Source organism: Syngnathus scovelli, chromosome 22, assembly GCF_024217435.2.
Source record: "Syngnathus scovelli strain Florida chromosome 22, RoL_Ssco_1.2, whole genome shotgun sequence".
NCBI classification, from domain to species: Eukaryota; Metazoa; Chordata; class Actinopteri; order Syngnathiformes; family Syngnathidae; genus Syngnathus; species Syngnathus scovelli.
This window is the reverse complement of record NC_090868.1, coordinates 5,226,887-5,249,403: the sequence shown is the minus strand read 5'-3', so window position 1 is coordinate 5,249,403 and position 22,517 is coordinate 5,226,887. Positions and strand designations below refer to the sequence as shown.

At 43.1% G+C, this 22,517-nt stretch overlaps 1 protein-coding gene across 4 annotated transcripts in view; it reads left to right on the top strand.

Annotated features, from left to right (window-relative positions):
- chchd3a (coiled-coil-helix-coiled-coil-helix domain containing 3a) overlaps positions 1-22,135 on the top strand; it is a 38,439-nt gene extending 16,304 nt beyond the window's left edge. For 2 of the 4 annotated variants that reach the window (XM_049761681.1, XM_049761684.2), the window contains exons 6-11: positions 2,878-2,892; positions 3,548-3,631; positions 8,044-8,114; positions 17,820-17,955; positions 18,042-18,076; positions 21,682-22,135. In XM_049761681.1, coding sequence (XP_049617638.1) covers positions 2,878-2,892; positions 3,548-3,631; positions 8,044-8,114; positions 17,820-17,955; positions 18,042-18,076; positions 21,682-21,691 — 351 coding nt within the window. In that variant the 3' untranslated portion in view covers positions 21,692-22,135. The remainder of the gene's footprint in view (positions 1-2,877; positions 2,893-3,547; positions 3,632-8,043; positions 8,115-17,819; positions 17,956-18,041; positions 18,077-21,681) is intronic. The other 2 variants (XM_049761682.2, XM_049761683.2) reach the window with 2 other exon arrangements.
- The last annotated feature ends 382 nt before the right edge of the window (positions 22,136-22,517 follow it).

The window sequence follows — 22,517 nt, the reverse complement described above, 5'->3', positions numbered from 1 at the left end:
CAATTAACACCAAAGCACAGTCACATTGCACTGCCCTTTGACCTCCACCCCCACTCCCTCACACTACCCCTGCTTGTTGGAGCCCACTGGACACCCCCAAGCCCGCAGCTTTGCTATCACATTGTCGCAAAGCTCTGTGATAGATGAGAGCAACCGTGACCTCACCGATCTGCAGCGCTGGCGTGGACGGCGTGAAGGGAGCATTGATTGTGATGTTACTCCTGACAAGGCTGAGTCGGACAGGAGGGAGGCGAGGCAAAATACACCAAGGTTATGGATGAGCTGTTAGTTAATACGGTGAGATTTGATTTGTGCCCTATCGATCTTGCCACCTTTGTAAGATTATTTTCATTGAGTGAGCACTCACTGTAACTTTTAAGTCATGCCATAATATTACAACACAGACGGTTTTATCACTGAGGTGTGAAATGACCATCACATACAGACTTTGAATCTAGTCTTGAAGTTGACATACAAATTACCAGTCCAGTTATTGGTGATCCGGAGATTTTTCCTTCCGTTAGAGAACACCAAGGAACGAGGGGGAAAAAATCCATAGGGGAACAGCAGGTGCCTGACACTGCACTATTCAACTGTGTTCATCATTCTGCCATCCTCCACCACCTTGGTCCACAGCTCAAACTGCGGCACTCGGCTAATTAAAAAACACGATTGTCCTTAATTATTCAACGGCTGGCTAATTGATATTCACAGAGGCATTCACCTCGCCTAAATGATCCGTTTAATCTGACCACCGTGGTCGCAGTTCCATCGCCTTGTCACCCTGGGCCAATGTGCTACGACACCTAATAGGAACCCAGGAGAGGGTGGCCACAAGTTTAGGGAGGTATAAAAGTTTCTCTTCGGTGGTGGTAAGTATAAATGCTTCAGTCCTGTTTCTCGGTAAATGCCACTCATGTGTCTTTGCAGATTTCTTTCTTCCTCTCCAAACCTTTCTTTCAAATTGCGTCCGGGCTCAAAGTGGAATAAAACAAGGGCTTCTTCCTTCTTTCAGAATCACCTTTTATTATTCTCAATCTGTCGCTTCCCATACCAACAAAATTGACTTCCACAACTTCTGCTCGTCTCATCTTTTCCCTCGTCTTGTTTTTTTCCCTCCCTCAACTCGTCCTCAAGCCGCAGCCGCCTCTTCGTTACAGGGACAAAAGGTGTATGGGCAGTGGTTAGCTCGGTGCTATTGTTTGGCCTTTAGCGTGATTAGATTATCTTTTAAAGTCCGCTGAAAGGGAGCGATCACTCGGAAGTAATCCTGACATAGTGTGGACGTCGGGGTCTGAATGTGTCGTCAAGGAGGCGGGCCGACATGCCCGCCAGCAGATTTAATGCGCGCGCAAGAAAAACCCCAGGGTGCTCATTTTCTATCACAACCGCTCCTCCTTTAATGGCACCTTAAGTCTCGCCTTCAGCACACATTTATCTCCGCCTGCCCGCCCAGCCTCTGTGGGTACAGCTGCTCTAGCTGCAGTGTGGATCTATGTGTGTGCGCTTCGGATCAATGTCTGAGGTTCTGTTTGTGTCCCGCCGTCTGAGTGCATCTTTTGTCTGCAAAGCCGGACGTCTTCAGGCTCAGCATTGAGCTTCAGCACGCGTGTGACTCCTCACAAACCCTCCCACTTGTTCGACTTGTTCAGCCATGTTTTTTTTGGAATTTGGTTCTGAGAATTGAAGTTTCCACCTGGCCGTACAGTTGAGTTCAATTATTCACTTATATATGCTAATTGTGATCAATTGGAATATCTTGATATAAACAAAAATAATTGCGACATAGGGCTGTCACTATTGAGTATTTTTAAAACCGATTATTCAATCGATGAATAGAACAATGGGGTGACATTTACTTTTGCACGAAGTTTATCTGGTATTGTTAATGATAAAAACAAGTAAATAACAGTTAAACAATACCACACAACAGGGATTAAGATACTCATCAACTTTTTTAAAACTGATTCAGTTTTTGGTGCGGTTATTGTTTTAGAGTTTTGCAAATCAAACACAAAAGCTAATCTGTTTTGACGAATTAATACAAAAATGAAATAATACCTGTTAAGAGGCTGATCTTAGAGGGTTTGCGCCATTCTAACGTGAAAAATGGCTTTAAACGATTACACGATTATTAAAATAGTTGTTGATTAATTTGATAAACAGTTACCTGTCGATTAATCGATTAATTTTGACAGCTCTTTTGCGACTCAAATGGTCATTTCTGGTTCTAATTTTTATCCGTCAATAAAAGTCATTTTAATTGTCATTCACCAACGTCGTTTTGTTGTGGTGGGCGACGCTCAGGGGGGGGGATCAAACATTTCATATTTTGAGAGACTTTACAACGAAAACCCATTGAAACGTGCACTAGAATGTTCCGTACATGACCACACTAACAAATCAATCGCACGTGTGTGTCAGTTTTGTAGTCCGGTAACAGTTCAGCCTCTCGGTGACATCATCAGAATCATAACGAATGCAGCTCCATCCGCAAGTGAATGGAGTATTTGAACACAGATGCTTATCGGCGCACGGTGAAATTGGATGGGCTAATGCATTTTTTTTTCATTAGGTGTACTTCCGTCATTATCTCGGTCTCCTTCAAACAAAAGCGCTGGCTTCAAGGCCTCATTTGCATTGCTGTTATCCTCCAGAACAGTCCTTTGCAGTGTGTCGGTATATGACATTAATGCATACACATGAAGAAAGGTCTAGCTTATATAAAGTACAAATGTATAGATTGTGCGGCAAAAAAAAACTTTTGTTGGAGATTTTAAAGGCTCAAGTATGAATAGTAAACCTCTCAATGTTGATGGTTATATAAGATATGAATTTTCCTCTTTGCTCCCTTGTTTTCTTTGCTTCCTTAATCAGGAGATTGAACTTGGGGTAAGTCTTCAACAATTTCCAATAAAAGTGTTTTTCATGTTAGAGTGAAGGATTTCTTTTTCTACTTTGTTTTGTCAGCCGTAGTACGTCAATGGCATACACATTTCAGCTGAAGCCTTGAAGCCCACTGCTGTGACTTCAAAAGATGCGTCAATGTACTCTGTTCATTCTGTTAAAGCTAAACTTGTATCTCAAAATTCTGCAAAATTCTCCTTTTCTATCATTTTGAATGTTAATTGAAACTCATAACGTCATGTTTTTGAGTGCCATTCAAAATGCAAGTGAACTAAAGGTTCCCAATCCACCATCAATCAGATGCCAACATTTCACACTCCTTTTCAAACCGTTCCGATTCAAATCTGTAACCTTCACCTAAATGACATTTATTTTTCATCTCCACTGTTCGAGATATTCCGTTTTTTTTTTGTCCTTTATACTATCAGACGTACGTTCAGCATAGTAAACGTATACGACAGTAATACCCGTTCATACCGATGATTAATATTATCGTTTTTATATCATATGTCCCTGAAGTTGTAAAGAACATCTAGAAAATGTGAAAAAGAACAAGCTTAAAAAGAAACTATGTCATTAAGTTTCAGTCTCAAACACACGTTTATTCATCTTTTTAGAACATGTTTTTGTGTGTGTGCAGGCCAAGCAGCTGGCGGCTAAAGAGGCCGACCTAAGCAAGCAGGAAGCCTTCTACAAGGAGCAGGTGGCTCGGTTGGAGGAGATGGTGAGTTTGCATCGGGCTGAAAATGGACCAAAAAAAAATATTTTAACCGCATTTGTCGTATTTTTGGGGACACCTAATAACCAACCTGAAGCAACCTCAAGATTTTTTTTCCCCCACTATCCCTTCTCCACACCTCTGCCTCAAGGACAAAGGGTGAAAATGGTTTTCTCTTGTCCATGAAAATTGACACCGCCCCCCCCCAAACTAAATCCTCCACGAACGTGTACAAGGTTCTATCACGTTGTGCAAATGGCAGGTTCACGCGGGGAAGCTAAAAGACCTGCAAGTCAAAGTGCAGGGTCAACAATGAGACGCCCGCACACTCGTGCTGCTTTCAAATCCCACAATAAAATGCCCTGTTGATATGATCACGTTTCACCTTCATGGAAGAAGGTCAACATTGCACAGTTTCATTTTCCTCATTTCACCCTCAAAAAGTTTTGTTTTTCCTTTCAATGTCATATTTATTTAATATACTGGGCAATGAAATTTAGTATCATTTCACTACTTATTAGACACATCGTATGTTTTGGGCTATACGGTGCACCGGAATATAAGGCACAGTCACAATTAGCAGGTCTATTTTTGAAAATTTAGTCAAACGTTATTGAACTTTGACATCCATATACAAGGCACACCTGATTGTAAGGCACTCTGTCAATTTTTGAGAAAATTAAAGGATTTTAAGAGTGCCTTATAGTCCAAAAAATACGGTACCGTACATGAAAAGGAAAAAAATGATAAATCTCTTTTTTGGGCTTTTCATTAATTTAAATTCAATCTTCTGGATTAACAGGTTTTTTATGATACAAGAAAGGGAAATATTTTAATATAAATGATGCCACTGGAAATAATCCATACTGTGATAATGGCACGGATTTTAAATGCAGCTTTTAAATCATTATTCTGCTACATCCTCTTGATGATTCAGATGAGGACACCTAATAGTGATAATGACCCCAGAGCTCTTTATTCTTATCTTCTTAAAAACGTGATTTAAAAAAAAGAAAAAGCACTCGATGGAAGATGGTTGAAAAGATGAGTTTCAACAAGCAGGGAGGCATTATCGACTCCACGTGGCGACCATTCATCAGCTACCTTGTCCTTTGATCAATAACGTGCCGATCAGAGTGTCAACAGATCACCTTTGCACGCCAGAGCGAGGCTGGAAAGGTAGAATAATCAAAAAAAGAGAGTTTGGAGAAAAGTTCGTATCTGATGCATCTCTCCAAAGTCCAGTTTTGCTTAGAAGCTGCATTTTTTTTTTTTTTCCGCAGCAAATGAGATTTTGAAACTCCTCGGCAGTATCTCCCCTCGCCGTTTCTATGCCCTCTCGTCTTTTTACCTCAGGCTGCTCTCAACATATTTCACTTTCACGGAAAAGTAGCAGAGGAACACTGCGAAACAGAGAGAGAGAATATAAGCCTGATATATATTGCACGTCTGTTCCAATCCAACATGGCCATTCATCAGAGGAGCTCCCAGTGACAGGCCATCAGCGCGCTTGCAGGCAGCTCAGCCTGATGCCTCCGCTGCTGCTTCTCATTGGGCCTGCAGCGAGCAAATAGCCTCTGAAAACAATATCTATATATTTATTACATCTTCACTCAATACCTGCCCGCTGTAAAACAATCTCATATTTAACAATCAACCGCCTTATGTTTTCTTTCTTTTCCGGCGCATCTGTCTCTCTCTGGACTTTCTCTTATCAGCATTTTCCCTCCCACGCAGCACGTTAATTCCATCTTCCCCCCCCCCACACGGTATTTTCTTCATCTTTGCTAGCTTGGTGTATTGATGAAATTTGATTTATTTTCGCCTTCCCAAGGAGGACGGTGACGGTGGCATTAGTCACTAGTGAAAAGATAAAGTGTTTTGAAAAATAATGGTTATCTTCAGATTTCTCAGGTGATATTGTCCTTATGAATCACGTCTGAAAAATCATTTTTAGCAAAAGGAAGTTGCATCCCTCAGTTCGCCTTTGCAGAAATGCTCTGTGGTGCATGTTGTGGTTCCTGCTTAGCTGCAGATAAGCCCCAAGAAGAAGCCATTAGCACCTGCCGCTATTTGCTCCCATTCATTAAAAATGTCCAATTAAGCTAAAGGATGTTTGCATGTTTATTTTAATGCAGCTCCTATCTTTTCCATATCGCCGCAGTGCATTAGCGGTAATGACTTAATTTGTCTTCCGACACCCTGTCACACCCCAGCCTAACCAAAAAACTGTCATTGAATGCTGAGTTGATAGCAATTGATTTGTTTGCAGGGTAAACGCAGGCCGAGGTTTTGTTTATCCAGTGACGAAATTCCAGCTTGGTATGATGTTGTCACTGGTTGTAGAAAATAGATATTCACCTGAAGCTACTTTTCAGTCAGTCGTGGAAATAATATGCCCAATTAACCACTAACTGATTTAAAATGGTCGATGATCATTGATCATTGATCATTGCGTTTCTGATTTCTTTACCGTGTTTTTTTGACGATAAGGCGCACCGGATTATAAGGCACAGTCTTAGTGTTTAATTTTGCGAAATTTCCTTATACAAGGCAGACAATTACTCTGAAAATGTATTTTTCAGTCAATTGTTATGCAAATAATATGCCCACTTAACCAGCGCTGGGTTATAAGGTACATTACCCAGAAACAAACCAGCACACCAAATAAATCCAACTTTAATCAATGTAATTTACATAAAGTGCTACTGATTATGGCACACTATTGATTTTGGAAAAAAAATAAGGACATTAAGTGTGCCGTATAAAAATACGGTATTAGTAATATTTCATTTGCTCGTTTAAAGGGAAAATACTCATTATCCTTTGTCATCCAAAATGGTCCCTCTTGGCTCATCAATCAGTTGCTGAACAATTTGAGACTCAAATTGTGCTTTTCTGATTTTGTGCATCAATGTCTTGAAGCTGGAGTATGACAGTTGCGTGTGATGGTATGCACGTGACGGTGCATATATTATTTATATATTGAAAGTGCCAATCACTGTCGCTGGAGGCCTTTTGTCTTCCCGGATGGATTAGTCCACTGATTAGTGCCAACCCTGCCATTTAGGCAGGTATTACTACTTGGAATTTATGATTCGGTCTCTACCGAGCTACCGACGGTTCAACTTCAGCACTGCGGAGATTGGAGGATACTTTCTTTCTTTCAACTTAAGGGAGCGCTTGAAAAATCTGCTTTTTTATCTGAAAACTTAAAAAAAAAAGCTATTTCCAAATTCCTTTTCCCGTGCTCTTGACAGTTTCTTTGTATAAAATGAAAAGCACTCTGTTCAAGGCCAAGAGGGCACAGATACAGCATGAGCTTACAAGTTAGCTTTCTAACTTTCATTAGTTTTAGTTCTCAGCCATCAAATACAAAACTAGAGAACCGTGACATTGTCTTGTATTTACATTTATACGGGAACAGCGGCAGATTCTGTATTCCTTTTACTCCCTGTTGGATTAAAAACAACCCAATTTGTGTTTTAAATTCTCAAATGCAACCATTCATCAATTCTAGATTGAGTTTTGACTAATTAATGAACAAGCAGTCATTCATTTGACCTAATGATAAACAATGACCCAATTCAAATCTTACTCCCATGTCAAGCACATACAAAGGTTATGTGAAATACAATTTACATATCGATGTCACAAAATGGCCGTCATTTTTTAAAATTATTTACTACAGGTGTCCCATTAATGTCGGACCGTTTTTCACAGTTGTCATGTCCCATCTCGCGTTGGCTCTCCAACACGATTATTGATCCTTTTTTTAGCAGTGCAGCTCATTCCTATTGATCTTTCCGGAATGATGACAAATGTCTTCCTTTATGAGAAGGTTAAGCTCGTGCAGATACAACTTATCTAGCCATCCAGCTATTCATCCATATACCTGTTAAATACAGTAACTCGGACATTTCACCAAATCAAAATTATTTTGTGTAAAATGTGTACTGCGTCCACTCCATCATGGCATCCCTTGCACTTTACAACCTCCTGACTACTCCATCATAAATGTGCACAACATCCAGCCAAAGCAAGACTTCCTTTGAGCAGTTTAAATGTTGTCGCAGTGAATTTATATCGCCGTGTTTAAAGAAGTCATTCAGATGGAGTGGCCACGCGATGGCTTCATTTACGACGTCCCCTCCAGCGGGGGATTTTGACCCGGTGTTTGTGCACTGTTGACTAGCAACCCTCTGACCTTCCATGCTTGCCGCTTGTTGTTTTTCCAGCTGGTAATAGCCCTCTCCTCACAGTCATTTTTTTTCCCCCCACAAATGACGGGGATACCATTAAAGTGTTTCATATTACTCTGATTGCTTTTACCTGAAAAGTAGCCTTGCATGGTTTTGTACAAAGCACATTTTCAAAAAATAATTTAGACTCTTGAGCCTGTTTATTTTTGTCTACAGAGTGCTCAGTCCTACAAGGTCACCACTGAGAACTACCACAAAGCCGCTGACCAAGTGAATGCCAAGTTCAAGTAAGTCCCCACTCACTTATTCCAAGACTTTCAAGCCAGCGCTATCCGAAATGAACATACTCATCGCAATTCTGTGCCTTATATTGAATTATATGCAAGCCACATTGTAACCAGCGGCTTTCAATCAGGGGCAGCATTAGTGAAGCCCATTAACTCATGTTGATGATGCAGCTGAGTGATAAGCCTGATGGTATGTTGATGATAGCTGACGGGGCTTTTCTGATGCTCGTTTAAAGTGGCAGTTTACGAAGACTTAATAGGATGTAGTTAATTGAAGTTAGAGCAATACTTCTTGAGCATCTTAAACGGAATTAAAAAAGTATAGTCAAGGGACATCGCAGTACATTGGGGCCATACATCCGTCCATGCATTGTTGAGTTGCGGAGGCAGCAACCTGAGCAGAGAAGCCAAGAATACCTCTCCCCAGCCACTTCATCCAGTTTTTCCCAGGGATTCCGAGATGTTCCCAGACCACCTGAGAGACTTTCTCTCTAATGTGTCCTGGTTCTTCTCAGGGGCCTCCTCCCAGTGGGTTTCACCAGGGAGGCGTCCAGTAGGCATCCTAAACAGATGTCCAAACCACCTCATTTATGGTTCTACTCTGAGCCCTTCTCAGATAACCAAAGAACCCAGACACCCTGCAGAGGAAACTCATTTTGACTGTATTGGCGATGTCATGACCCACAGCTCCTGACCTTTGGTGAAGGTAGAAAGGTAAAATGAGTCGTAAATCAAGGACTTATTCACCATGCAGAGTCCGCATCACTGCAGATCCTGCACCAATGCACAATTCTTCTTTCATGACCCCAAGACACTTGAACTCCCCCACTTGTGGCAGGATCTCATTCTAACCTGAAAGGGCATTGCACCTTATTCCAATTTAGAACCAACATTTGGAGGTGCCGATTCTCATCGCAAGGTTGTGAACAGAATCGGTGAGAAAGGGCAGCCTTGGCGAAGTTAAACCTTCAAAGTCAAAGTCAAAGTCAAAGTCAGCTTTATTGTCAATTTCTCCACATGCCAAAGACACACAAAGAAACCGAAATTTCGTTCCCCCCTATCCCACGGTGACAAGACATGGCTCACAACAGACAACAAGTAAACAAGTATAACAAAAGCGTGCTGAATAAATAATGAATAAATAACACAACAACAACAATAATAAACAACAATAAATAAATAGGAGGAGCAGAGAAAAAAAAGGAGCAAGTGCGCGTACAGCAGACATTCCCGAAAGTAGCGTAACAGTGCCGCACGCTACGCAGAAGGGGGTAGCGAGTTCAGGGCCCTAACAGCCTGGAGAAAGAAGCTGTTTGCGAGTCTGGTGGTGCGGGAGCGCAGGCTCCTGTACCTCTTCCCAGAGGGCAGAAGGTCAAACAAAGAGTGAGCCGGGTGACTCACATCTCTGGCAATCGAGGTTGCCTTGCGGGCGACATGGGAGGTGTAAATGTCCTTCAGGGAGGGTAGCGAAGCACCAATAATCTTACCAGCCGTATTCACAATGCGCTGCAGGGCCTTCAAGTTCTGTTCAGTGCAGTTACCACCCCAGACAGCGATGCAACTGGTGAGGACGCTCTCAATGGTGCCACGGTAAAATGTAGACAGGACTGCCTGAGGAGCACATGCACGCCTGAGCTTCCGCAGGAAGTACAAGCGGCGCTGAGCTTTCTTTGCCAGTGACGAGGTGTTTTCGGACCAGGAGAGGTCCTCACTGATGTGCACCCCCAGGAACTTGGTGCAGCTCACCCTCTCCACCACAGCACCGTCGATGATCAGCGGCAGGTGTGTTGTGTGACCCTTCCGGAAGTCAACAATCATTTCCTTGGTCTTATCGACGTTCAGCAGGAGGTTGTTGTCCCTGCACCACGTGGTCAGAAGGTCAACTTCCGACCTGTACCGAGTCTCGTCGCCCTTCGTGATGAGACCCACCAGAGTCGTGTCGTCAGCAAACTTCACTATGCGGTTGTCGCTGTAGGTCGCAGTGCAGTCATGCGTCAGCAGGGTGAAGAGCAATGGACTGAGCACGCAGCCCTGGGGGGCTCCCGTGCTCAGCGTGATGCTGGCGGAGATTTTGTCGCCAACACGCACCACCTGAGGCCTCTGACAGAGGAAGTCCAGTATCCAGTTGCAGAGGGAGGTACTGAGGCCCAGCTCGTCGAGTTTGCAGATGAGTCGCTGCGGCACAATGGTGTTGAAGGCAGAGCTGAAGTCCACAAACAGCAACCTCACATATGAGTCCTTTCTCTCCAGGTGGGTGAGGGCCGAGTGGAGGGCAGAGCAGATGGCGTCCTCAGAGGACCGCTTGGCACGGTACGCAAACTGGAAAGGGTCAATGGTGGGGGGGAGAACGGACTTGATGTGCTCCATGACCAGCCGCTCAAAGCACTTCATGATGATGGGCGTCAGTGCCACAGGGCGGTAGTCATTGAAGCAGGACGGTGCAGGTTTCTTTGGCACAGGAACGATGGTGGCAGCCTTGAAACACGAGGGGACGATGGCCTGCTGCAGGGAAACGTTAAAGATGTCCGTGAAGACACCCGACAGCTCCCCAGCACAGTCCTTCAGCGCTCGACCCGGGATGTTGTCAGGGCCCGCCGCCTTACGGGTGTCAATAGCGGCAAGCGCCCTCCTCACACCGTCGGCAGAGAGGCGCAGGGGCTGCTCGTGCAGGGGGGGAGTGGACTTCAGTGGGCAAGTGCTGTTCTGGGCGTCGAAGCGAGCAAAGAAGCGGTTCAGATCGTTCAGCAGACGGACGTCGCCCTCACAGCTCCTCGGCTCGGGCTTGTAGTCCGTGATGGTCTGAATGCCCCGCCAAAGGCTACGTGCGTCCTTGCTGTCCTTGAAGTGGGTGGAGACCTTGCACGAGAACGCCTTCTTTGCTTCTTTGATGCCTCGGGACAGGTCGGCCCTCGCTGTCCTCAAGCCAGCCTCATCCCCCGCTCTGAAAGCCTTGTCCCTGGCCCTCAACAGTCTGAGGACAGCCCCCGTCAGCCACGGCTTCCAGTTCGCGCGAGTGACGACGGATTTTGAGCAAGTCACATCATCGATGCACTTTGTGATGTAAGAGGTAACAGAGTCAGTATACTCCTCTATGTCCGTCCAATCGTTGTAGGTGGCTGCCTGCTTAAATAAGTCCCAGTCAGTGGTGTCGAAGCAGTCACGAAGTGCATCGGAGGCACCCTCAGGCCACACTCGAACCTGCCTCCGAACCGGCCTGGATGCCTTTACCAATTGTCTGTATGCGGGCAAAAGCAAAACGGTGAGATGGTCAGAAAGCCCCAGATGGGGGAGGGGGGTGGCTTTGAAAGCTCATTGGAAACAGATCTGACTTACTGGAGGTACTGCGAGTGTGACTCGCCGTAAAGGGAGCGAGCAGACCATTGGGTCCACACTCGTATGCTGGTATACCCGTAACCCTGATAGTGCAAAGATTGATTACAGTAATGAGGCCATTTGCTGAAGAAGGTAATAATAAACTAGCATGTGTGTAACATGTATCCAACACACACATGTAACCCAAGTACTTGAAGAATCTTTCCCCATTCTCGTTCCATCCGTCTTCTTAATAAGAGGCCATTAGACTCCATAGTAATGTAGGGAAAGTGGATGAGGATGCCGCGAACGGTGGGGGCCAAATTGGGCCCCGGCCCTCAGGAGGCTGAGTTTATTGTGTTAGCTTGTCATTAGCCAGTGCTAACACCGGGATCATTGTCTCCCTGAGAAATGCTGGAAACTGATTAGTGTGGCCCACTAGGGGTGTAGCGCTGGACTTGCGCAAGCTGGAACTGAGACTTCCCAAATCACATTAAAGCGAGAGGAGTTGGGGGTGGGAATCACTCACCGGAATAACATTAGTGCCAAATGGCGGCGCTGGCTGCGAGCGAACGTCGGTCCTAACAGGTTGGGTAGTCATGTGACACAGGCATGTGTACAAAGACTTTCGATTGGCTGATTGGATTAAAGGGGGTGCATTAGGACGATTGTAACTGGATTACAATGACGATTAGAAGGGGGGGGGGGGTCTCTGCGCATGTGTGTGCTAATTAAATGTCGAGAAGGTCTGGTGGAACATGGGATGCGGCGTGGCGATCAGAGCCGAGGGTTAATTGGATGTAACGAGGCCTCTTTGGCTATAGCTTGATCATCTCCGCGAGCGATGGAGTTGTGAGCACCCAATATGACGTTGGCTGCTGGGTCTCCCATCGAGAGATTAGATTCCATCTGTGGAGAGACTTGGGGTTGATTGGTGTTGGTTAATATAATAGTGTGATCTGAGTGTTCATCAACATGAAACAGTAGGAACTAACGCAATGCTAGAAACCAAAGTTCAGTTCATATTTGTCCTTTACCAGAATTGCTTTGGTACCCTAAAGTCCATGAATCAAGAGGAACCTATGAGACCGCCAATTAGATTTTACAATTGTAGTACAGTTGTGCCCATTCCCATAGCAACGCGATGGAAACATAATTTTTAAAAAAGACTACCCCAAGGAAGTAAGGAATGGAAATGCCTTCTCGGGGATGCATCTCGTGTCAGTAAGCAATCCATAACACAGCTCATCGTATGCAATGTGCTAAAGGCGTTATGGGTTTCCACCCCGGAGCGTCCAGCAGCAAGCTTTCATTCCTGAGGTGCAGTACGCAGTCATTTTCCTCGGTGATGTTGAAAAATAAATGAAAGTGTGAGAGGTGGGACCTCCTGGGAAGGAAGGGCGTACGGTTATGTAGCTGTTTCTTGCCATTTTTTATTCCCGCCAGAGTACGACAGAGCGCTCCCAACTGAAACGAAACGATCGTCACTCTGACCTCATTACAACCTCTGACTTTCAATACGACTGTTGCAAAGAACTTTTGTCATTTTAAAAACTTTATGCAATGACACAATTGCAATGTAGGGTTACCGCAGGGGCTCCAAAGTCTCAAAAATAGTTCCCTCGCATAAGAGAAATAAAACCTGCGTTGTTTTGCTATAGTGTAACTTTCTGCTTTATAGGATAATGCTATCGCATATCTTGCAACAATTGAGTAAAACTTTAATTATATATATATATATATATATATATATATATATATATATATATATATATATATATATATATATATATATATATATATATATATATATATATACGCTGATATATACACACACACATTTCACATATATCACATATATCACTTTTGATTTTGGAAGAATCCAGACAAGACAGTTGTCGTGCCTCGCCTGTGCAAATGCTAAGTGAAATATAACCCGACATTAACCATGGTATTAAACTGATTAAATTTTAGTATCTAATTAAATGTTAGCCAAATGGGCCCCAGGAAGTCACAAACATGATCTTCCTCTTGTAGATCTCTGCTTCTCAAATGTTTTATATATGGTATATGTACATCTGGAATACATGAGCGATAATGCAAACATACGTTCGTCACACCATTTTCACTTTGACCCGCTTTTGGACGGCAGATAAGCGATTCCCCGTCTTACCCCTCACCGCTGATTTATACTCTGCCACGTCTGCCGCTAGTTGTTTTTTTCTTCCACTGACACTTTATCGCACTGTCCGGCGTTTCAATGCGTGACCTTTCTCGCTCGGCACGTATGGAAAGGTACGTATACGGCACGTGCGTTAGATTCGGTATCCCGATGGGGCAAACTGCCAGCCTTGTAAGAAAGTAAAAGATATAAGATTATGCAAAGGGCTGAAAGAAAACGGGGTCCTAAGCTTCCTGTCAACGCTAACCTTTCGCCGGCTCACTTTAACCCGGTTCTCTGTTGAATTGATGTTGCGAATGGTGGGGAATGAATAGCGTTTTGTAAGCCTCCGCCAGACACACGCCTCCGCTGCATCTTACCTTGATGTATGCGTTTGTGTGGAGATCAAAACCGCATTGTTGGGTCTTTGTGTTTAGAACTGATTATGTCGGTGTTGGCCGCAAAGAATAGGAGCTCATTTTTTGTCTGTCATGTCACTGTCGGTCATCCTCTCCCTGTAGGATACAAAAGTTACTTTATCTATTGTTTATTTAATGCCTTCTTTCAACAATGTTTTTTCTCCCCTGTTTTTTTTTCAATTTAATCCTCTAGCCACAGTCGTTTCTTTATCTCAAGGTGAATATAAAGTCCTCCATAACCCTCCCAAAAAATGCTCATCATGCAACTTTTTTTATATTTATGGTCAAGTTGGTGCTCACAACGGACAAAATAATCGACCAATTGTTTGTTTGCAGATTAATAATGAAGTGGCGCCAAAGAACCAAGAGTCAGATGTTCTTCCAATTCAGTACACAGCTGACATATTTTAACCAACTCAGCATTTCTCTTGATTCCAGTTTTGTTTGTGAGTTACCGAATTAGAAGACATCCAAAGCCGAAAACGCTTAAATTAGTCAAAAAATACCCTGCAAAATGTAAATAAGGTGTTGAGCCAGGGCTTTTTTTGGCTATTTGTTTAAATGACAACTAGCCAAGCCTCCGAAATGAGCGAAGCAATTAGTTGTTGATTATAAAGCCAAAAAAAAAATTTCACACCCCAATTTAATTAGTCAAGATGACAGGAGTTCATTTGCAGTAGTGAAGTAGCGAGCCGATGTCGCGCAGAGGCAACCTCGCTGTCAGGTGAGGTCTGCTGCCTAATTTTGTTCCCATGGCAACCGAGGATACGGTCAGCGGAGGAGCCAGAAGTCAATAACGGCTTTAAAAGCTCTTCTCAGGGCTGCCAAAAGCTCACACGTTTCATTCATGTCGACTCCTCACACCTTTTTCCCCTTTTTTTTTTTCCATTTTCTTCCATCCACTCTGATGCACTCACTGCGGGGGGTCACTTGGGTCCAACGAAAAAAGCAAAAAGCATTCTGTCATTTTTCTCTCTAACTGGATCATTTATATTTATCTACCCCTCGCTGTCGTGACACTTACCTTAACTGGAGAGAACATGAGAGCTATTTAAGGGATGAACGGCACCCTCCTCTTAACCCTGTTAACCCGTAAGTGGACCCAAATGATGATAAATACACAACGTGCTGATTGGGAACTCAATCTGGCAGCAGGACCAAAGTGATCCGTCCAACGGGACAGGTTTTTTTTTTTTTTTTTTTTTTTTTTTGATTGATTGACCTGTGTGTTGTAAGCTGAGGTTAGCTAAAAATTATCACAGTAAAACGAATGAATTTAGGATTTGGTACGAAAGGTCCCAATTGGTAGAAAAATGTCAGGTTAAAGCTTCTGTTTTTAAAATATATCCTGAGGCATTGCAAGAACAATAATACAATTTAAGTCTCTGCATTGGCATTAAAAAATATGTAGTTTGGATTTGGTACGATCTGTTACGGAAAACCATAATTACCGTATATTTTGGTCTATAAGGTGCACTTAAAATTCTTTAATGTTCTCAAAAACAGTCTTTCTTACGTATTGATGTCGAATTGAAGTTGAGTTAAGTATATTTATTTGCTGTACTGTTTTTTCCCCCGCGTTTTCCACCTATATATGGAAAATATATTTTTCTACTTTTGGAGTTTTCCACTTATTTTATTATCAATTAAACCCAAACGTAATTACCACGAAATCATGTCGATGTAAATTTTCTATAGGTTAGCAAGGTTATAGAAATCAATCCCTGTATAGGCTCGAAGTCATGCATATTGATCGCAATATGTCCTCGGCTCTCCGTCAATAAGTCGTGTAGCCATGCGAGCACACTCAAGGACCCCCCCGCCCCCCTTACCCAGACCCCATGCGAAAGTGCTGACGTGGGTTAAATAACGCCGAGGACACCTTGAGGAAGGAGACATTTTGAAGGGGAGTGAGCAGGTAATCTGTTGTAGCTAATTACATGTTAAGTGAGACACGATATTACTGTGCTCCTCCTTTCGACCTTTTTCCCAGTTGCGAGCTTAGTATAAAAGTGTTTCCCAGTATTTGTGTTATTTAGATGTAAAAAAAAAAAAATCATTCCTTGTTATCAATTCGTCATGCCGTAAAATGGCCACCAGAGTTTATTGTACCACTGTCAATATTGAATTGGGTGCATAGTGGTTCTTGTGGCACCTGGATTAATTTAAGCACTGTCTCAGGCTTACTGTAGACAGAGCACACCAAAAAAAAAAATATATTTAAAAAAAAAATCCTCTTGCTCTGTCTCTTCTCTCTCACAAGAGTCCATTACCGGTGATAAACATTGCGCTTTGTATCAGCGGGATGCACCTGGCATTACCGACGATGCCTAAGAAAGCAATTAGTGGCCCATCTCGTCGCGGTAGATGCCCAGAGGCGGTGTAATGAGTGCGTGCCAGGATCAGTACAAGAAGCAAAAAATTTTGTTGTCTAGTACCTCAAATGTAGATTAAAAGAAATGTTAGCCACTAGGGGGTGTCGTGATATTCAGATTCAGAATTTTTGGGTAGCAAGCCATTCCAAGTTTACAATTTACTAAAGCATTAAAATTTAATATGTGAAGTTGTTTCTCATTCCATCTCACATCTGCGATAGCTTAAGCAATTTTTTTTTTTTGCCCCTTCGACTCTTAACGCTGCGATAATTTGTGACCTGCACCGGGAAGGACAATTCCAAAACCACCATGCGGCGTTTTGAATCGGTTTCCTGCTGCATTGCACTCTGGGTAATGACCCATAGTTTCTAAATCCCCATCTTTGCATCTAACAGGGGGATAATTTCTCACTCCGGGTGGGCGACTCAAACATCTGATTGCGACGACGGGGGACCTGGCTTCAATTTGCTGACAGGCCACAAAAAAAAATGGACGTTTTAGTGCGACCGGCGGAGTTTCCTGGGCACTGGCGTGAATAAAATGATCGCGTAATAGCCTTCACGTGCGCACATGTCGTCATTATGGATCTTTATGGCGTTTGGGAAGCGTCACACAAAAGCAGTTAGACAAGGCAAGGCGGCATGAATGCCAGCTAGCGCCGCGCGCCGAAGTCGAGCGGAACGTCGAGCCTTAGCATCTGGAAAATACCGGTTTGTACTGCCGCGCTAAAGCTGCAGTAGGCCTCGGGGACACACTGAGTGCACCGAGCGAGTGATGGCTTGCTTTCAAGCAGACGCTTAGCACTCAAGCTTTACAACACCTTTCTGGAGATGCTAAAAGACAAAAAAAGAAATGCTTTATGATCTGCTGGCACTGTCAGGGAGCAATTACTGATCGATAAAGATACCCAGAGGATGGATCAATATTTTGCTCGGCAGTTCATTTTTTTGAAACGTTTTCTTGGTAGTACGTGGAAAATAAACTTTGCGGGAATTTGACCAAAGCATGATCACTCTTGTAATTCCGTGTCTGTATTACCAATCATCTCCATTGTGTAATCCGGTACATTGATTTGCACAATAACTCTCCCAGTATTGGTCCCCTGGTACCGATGGATTTCCCTTTCCTTGTGGGTCAAGCCGTTTATGAGGTTTTGATTTGTCCATTTTTGAAAGGTTGGACAGTAACTGGATTGGATTTTTTTTTTCCACCGCTCAGCGATTTTTTTAATGGCGATTCTTGCTTCAGGTGCTTTGAACTGGAATGACAGCAAGGGAATCTTGTCACCATAGACTGCAGTATTGCTCAATGGGCCGCATTGGTCTCCCTTAAGAACCACAGATGTTCATCACTTTTGCTTTTATTTTTCCCTACCCTGGCAAATTTTATTCCCTACCTTATGTTCCCTCATTTTGCGTTCTTTCTTTCCCTTTCACAGGCGCTACGAGACATATCCGGTATGCTCCGACCTGCAAGGCCAGATCCTTGCGTGCTACAGAGAAAACACTGGCAAAACTCTCCATTGCTCCAACATAGCAGCCATGTACCTGCAGTGTGTCAACAACGCCAAACTGGTATGAGTTTTTTGATATTCTTTGCATGTGTTAATGTAATTTAAAAAAAAATTGGAATTAATAACTCGCTTGTTTTGTCTGTGAAGAAAAATAAGCATGCAGCTGCACGGATAGACGACATGTAAGTTGGCTTTAGCGACATTTTGTGTGAGAATTTAGGAAGGACTCATGCACCAAGTCACAGTACTGTAAAACCTATTTTTTTGTAGTTTTTACCTATATTTTATACAAATAATGCATATCCTTCATTTTCTGTATCTGATGCACGTCATGGCGTGATTCGTAAGTTGCATAAGGTGTTCAACAGATCAAGGCATATTCCACAATGCAGTTTTTTCACAACTCAAAAGTAATAACCCTCTCGGTCTACTCTGCAGTGCTCAGGGAAATATTTTGGGTAACACATTTTGTTAAAAGTTACACCTGCTGTCACATAAAAAAGCCCGAAATAGTTTGCGTGCAAGTAGAGTGCTGAAACTGTTATACTCACGACTTTTGACTGGATTTGTTGCACCAACTTGTCAGGAGTGTTGAGGCAACGAGGAGATTTTTGAGTTATGAAGAAAATGTGGAACATGTCTTGCGACGTGTTGAACCTTATATGCATTTCAACTGATTATTTGGATTTACATTATTCCCTATGGAAAATATTGCTTTGGATTTTGAACAAATCCGTTTTAACCAGATGGTTTGAAACTGAGATTCCACTTTGTTACTACCACTAATATGCTTTAAAAATCCAAGGATCCAGATTGTATGAAATCCTTCTAAATTCTCACAATAGATTTCCGTTGCTTATTTGATTTCTAGATTTTATCCCTCCAAATAAGCATAAAACCTGCACATTGAGTTCTTTGACAGTAGAATGCAGTTTCCATGTGCATCCTCGTACCCAGATCATCACTTTCAATGTCAGTTTTTATTTCCTTAATACCTGCCTACAGAGGCAAGTCTCCTCTGTGTGTGTCTTTTAATGACATCATCTCTGCACAAGTCTTTCCCTCGAGCGTCAAGTTAAAGTCGCACCGAAGGCACTCCCGCGGATGCTAACTTGATTTCCAGGCACTCAGTATGCGATCTATAACCAACCGCTAGCCTCCCAAAAAGACTTCTATACATTCATGGAGGTTTATTTATTAGATTTTCTTCTCTTTTACAATTTCATTGTTTTTATGGCAAACGAGGTCAACTCGATATGAAAGTCACATGCCGGTCGATTTTTAAGCTTTGCGTCATTTAAATTGCAAAGATGTTTTATTCATGGCGCGGGTGCGCCGAGTTCTAGCGACAGCTACCTGTGGCTTCGTCAGGGGCGCTATTATATGATCTTGTAAATCGTTTTTGAAGCGAGCCTGGAGACGATACGATAATCCCGCCCCGTGTTTATCGGCCTACGGCAATCACCGCATACTTTATCGGCCTACGGCAATCACCGCATACTCTTGCTCGTCCGGACTTTATCTAACTTGTTTTAAAAGTCATTAGGTGCCACAGAGACACATTTGTGATAAGGCTCCAAAGCAATAATATGCAGAGTGACACAGCTAAAAAGGAAAACAGTTATGCTGATAGCCATGACCACGATTGGGATGTTTACACAGTTTTATCAGAACCAAAGCTGCGCAAGCATACAAATGTCAAAAGGTGTGATTTTGACCCTTAAGCCGGCTCCCAACCAAAACCGCTTTAGATCTCTTTGCCCTTCTCTGCCCTTCATCCGAAATCCAGATTAAAAACGACAACAAATCCCCAAATCTCACTTTTCTAAGATTGACTCTTCAACTCGAGCCAGACGGAACAACAGCAGACTTTTGTCACTGATAATTACTCTTATCACCAGAGTCATTGATGGCATTTCGACCCGTTTCCACCGCCTCTAACGCCCCTCGTAGCAATTCCTTCTCCCAACGTCCTTAGTTCGCATTTCTAATGCATTCAGCACTTAACACGTCCAGATAGCAAACAGTGAGTCGGAGGCAGCCGAAGGGCAAGCAGGATAAAGCCCGTCTCTTTCCTTCTCCTCCCTCTCGTTCCTTTTCAGCGAGTTTATCACCCGCCCCGATCTCTGCCGTATCCACGGCCGCTCTCCCTCATTGCGTATTCCCGCCGCATGAGTGGCCCCTGCTCCCTATCTTTCCCTTGCCTACTTCATTTCTTCCCCTGACCCTTCCGTCGCTCTGCCTCGCATCCTCCAGGCACGTTTGTGTTCTCAGGGTTTTGCAAGTGTGATAATGAAAAAGAAAGCTGGTAGGATGAATAGCAAGTCTCATGCTTTTAGAGTTTTGATTAATTAGTCAAGCAGGGGTTGGGATTGACGCATTGAAACCCTCCATGAATCAGATTATTTTTTAGAATTAGTTCTGTCACTGGTGGATATTTTTTCAAAAGGATTAATAGATCGATTACTCAGTCGATTAATCGGATAAAAAATTATTTTGCATCAAAATATATGACAAAACCATTTATTGTTGTGATGAAAAACAACTAAATAATAACTAATAATTAAACAATATCTTTCATAATATTCTATATCGATTGTGTCTATCGACTAATCTCAAAGCGATTCCGTTACTGGTGCGGTCATTGTTTTCCGAAATAAAACAGACCTTTGCAAATGTTTTGTTTTGGTTCAACTCAAAAAATAATCTGTTTCCATTAACTTATTGCAAAAAATAATTAATAATTGCTGCTGACATTAGAAAAGTTGGACAATAAAATTGTAAAGAAAAAGTCTATACGATTACTCGATTATTCAAAGAGGCTTCGATTAATCTGATAGTCGATTACTTGTCGATGAATCAGTTAGTTTTGACAGCTCTACTCAGAATGTTTTTCAATTTTATCTTTGATAAAGACTTTGTCTTGTGTGACCTTGACCAAATTTCCGAGCAGCAAGACAGTCGATTCTAACCAGTGCAATAAAAACACAGCAAAGACCTGATTGGTCACAGGAAATTGGCACCTTTAAGCCACCTCTCGTCTCATCGATGGTGTTGATTTTTTCGCTTCTTCCTGACCGATAAAAAAAAAAGGACAAACAAGTGTGAGGCTGAGCAACAAACTCCACCTGGTGCCATCAATTTACTCCACCAAGGGTCAATAGATAATGAAACTGTAGAGCTGTGGATATCTTGAGCTTTCCTTTTTGGCTCTGGAAATAGTTTTAAATTTATGCTTTTAATGCCTCAAAAGTTCCGCACCATTTTTCAATGATAGTTACTACCATGAGATATGGATTCTTAACCCCGCCCATCCTCTTTAGCCCCAACAATGTTACTACAGAGCCACTTTGCAGTAAACTGAAATATGTCCATAGCACGGTTGATCAATAATCGGGACTCTTGTAGGATCTGGACTTGTTTAATCCTCAAGCCATACTGCATCACTCGCTTTGAAGTTCTTTCCCTTGCGGGCTTCTTCTTCATTTCCCCACCTTCATCCTTCTTTTAAGGCAGTGTTCATCCAGCATCTTTAGCCACAGCAGCCGGGTTCAAATGGTTATTGACAGCCAGCGCCGGGGATTTGTGGTCGCACTTATCTCGAACACGGAATCCACTGCCCTTGGGTGCTCTCTCGATGCCCCCCCCTCCTTCCTTTCCGCCATCCCTGTTCACTTTTATTGTATTCGCATGCCTACCTCTGTTTCATCCACCCTGTGTGACATAATCTCTTAGTGTTTATCTATTTTTATTTTGAGCTTTGTTGTTTTGTTTTTTTTTTCTTCAGACCAAGTTGAGGACCGGGGGTTAAGGAAGAAAAGGGATACGAATGGTGGCGCAATCAAGAGTTTATTGTGTGGGATTACCGATTATCGACCGAGCGACAAACGACCAAGAGAAAGAAGATCGAGGCAGCACTGAAATGCACACCAAGTCAGATCTGAAGCCCTGTCATGTACCTCTCCCGTGGAAGTAGCATGGAGGCAGAGACACTTTTCCCCGTTTGAGGCCTTAGAATGATACACAGAAAGCGAAAGCCAGACCCGAACACCTCCAGCACCCGTAGAAAGATATTTTCGCAAACAGTCCTATTTTGATGTCATAACTCTATGCACAATCAATTGTATTTATGTACACGATGAATTCGGTCACATCTGTGTTGTATTCCCGTCTTATTGATGTAAGTCTCCCGACCACCACGAGATCAGAAGAAAATAAAAGATACTACAAATGTTGTCGAACTATCTCCCTCCCTTCTATTTATTAATATTCAGCAGGCGCCCCGTGTCTCGCGTGTCTTATGCTAATAACAGCGGGCATCTTTGATGGATGTGCAACCGCGTCGTGTTTTGTCGCAGCGACATTTTGCCAAGATGAGCCCGGGGAACCATTGCCGTCCGGCTCCTTGCCTCCATTTTTTTTTTCTCCCCCATGTCCCTGCTCAGTCTCCCGGGCTAATGTCGTCATGGAGTAGACAGATTCTCCATGCTTTCTAAACTCTTAGACTCCGGCTTTTTGGGTTGAGTTTGATGTGCAGGCAAGGTGATGGCTGAGAGGATACAATCTTAATTCCGAATCATGAGGAGAAAGTGAGCGTGGGTGATGGACAGAGGAGGGAGAGAC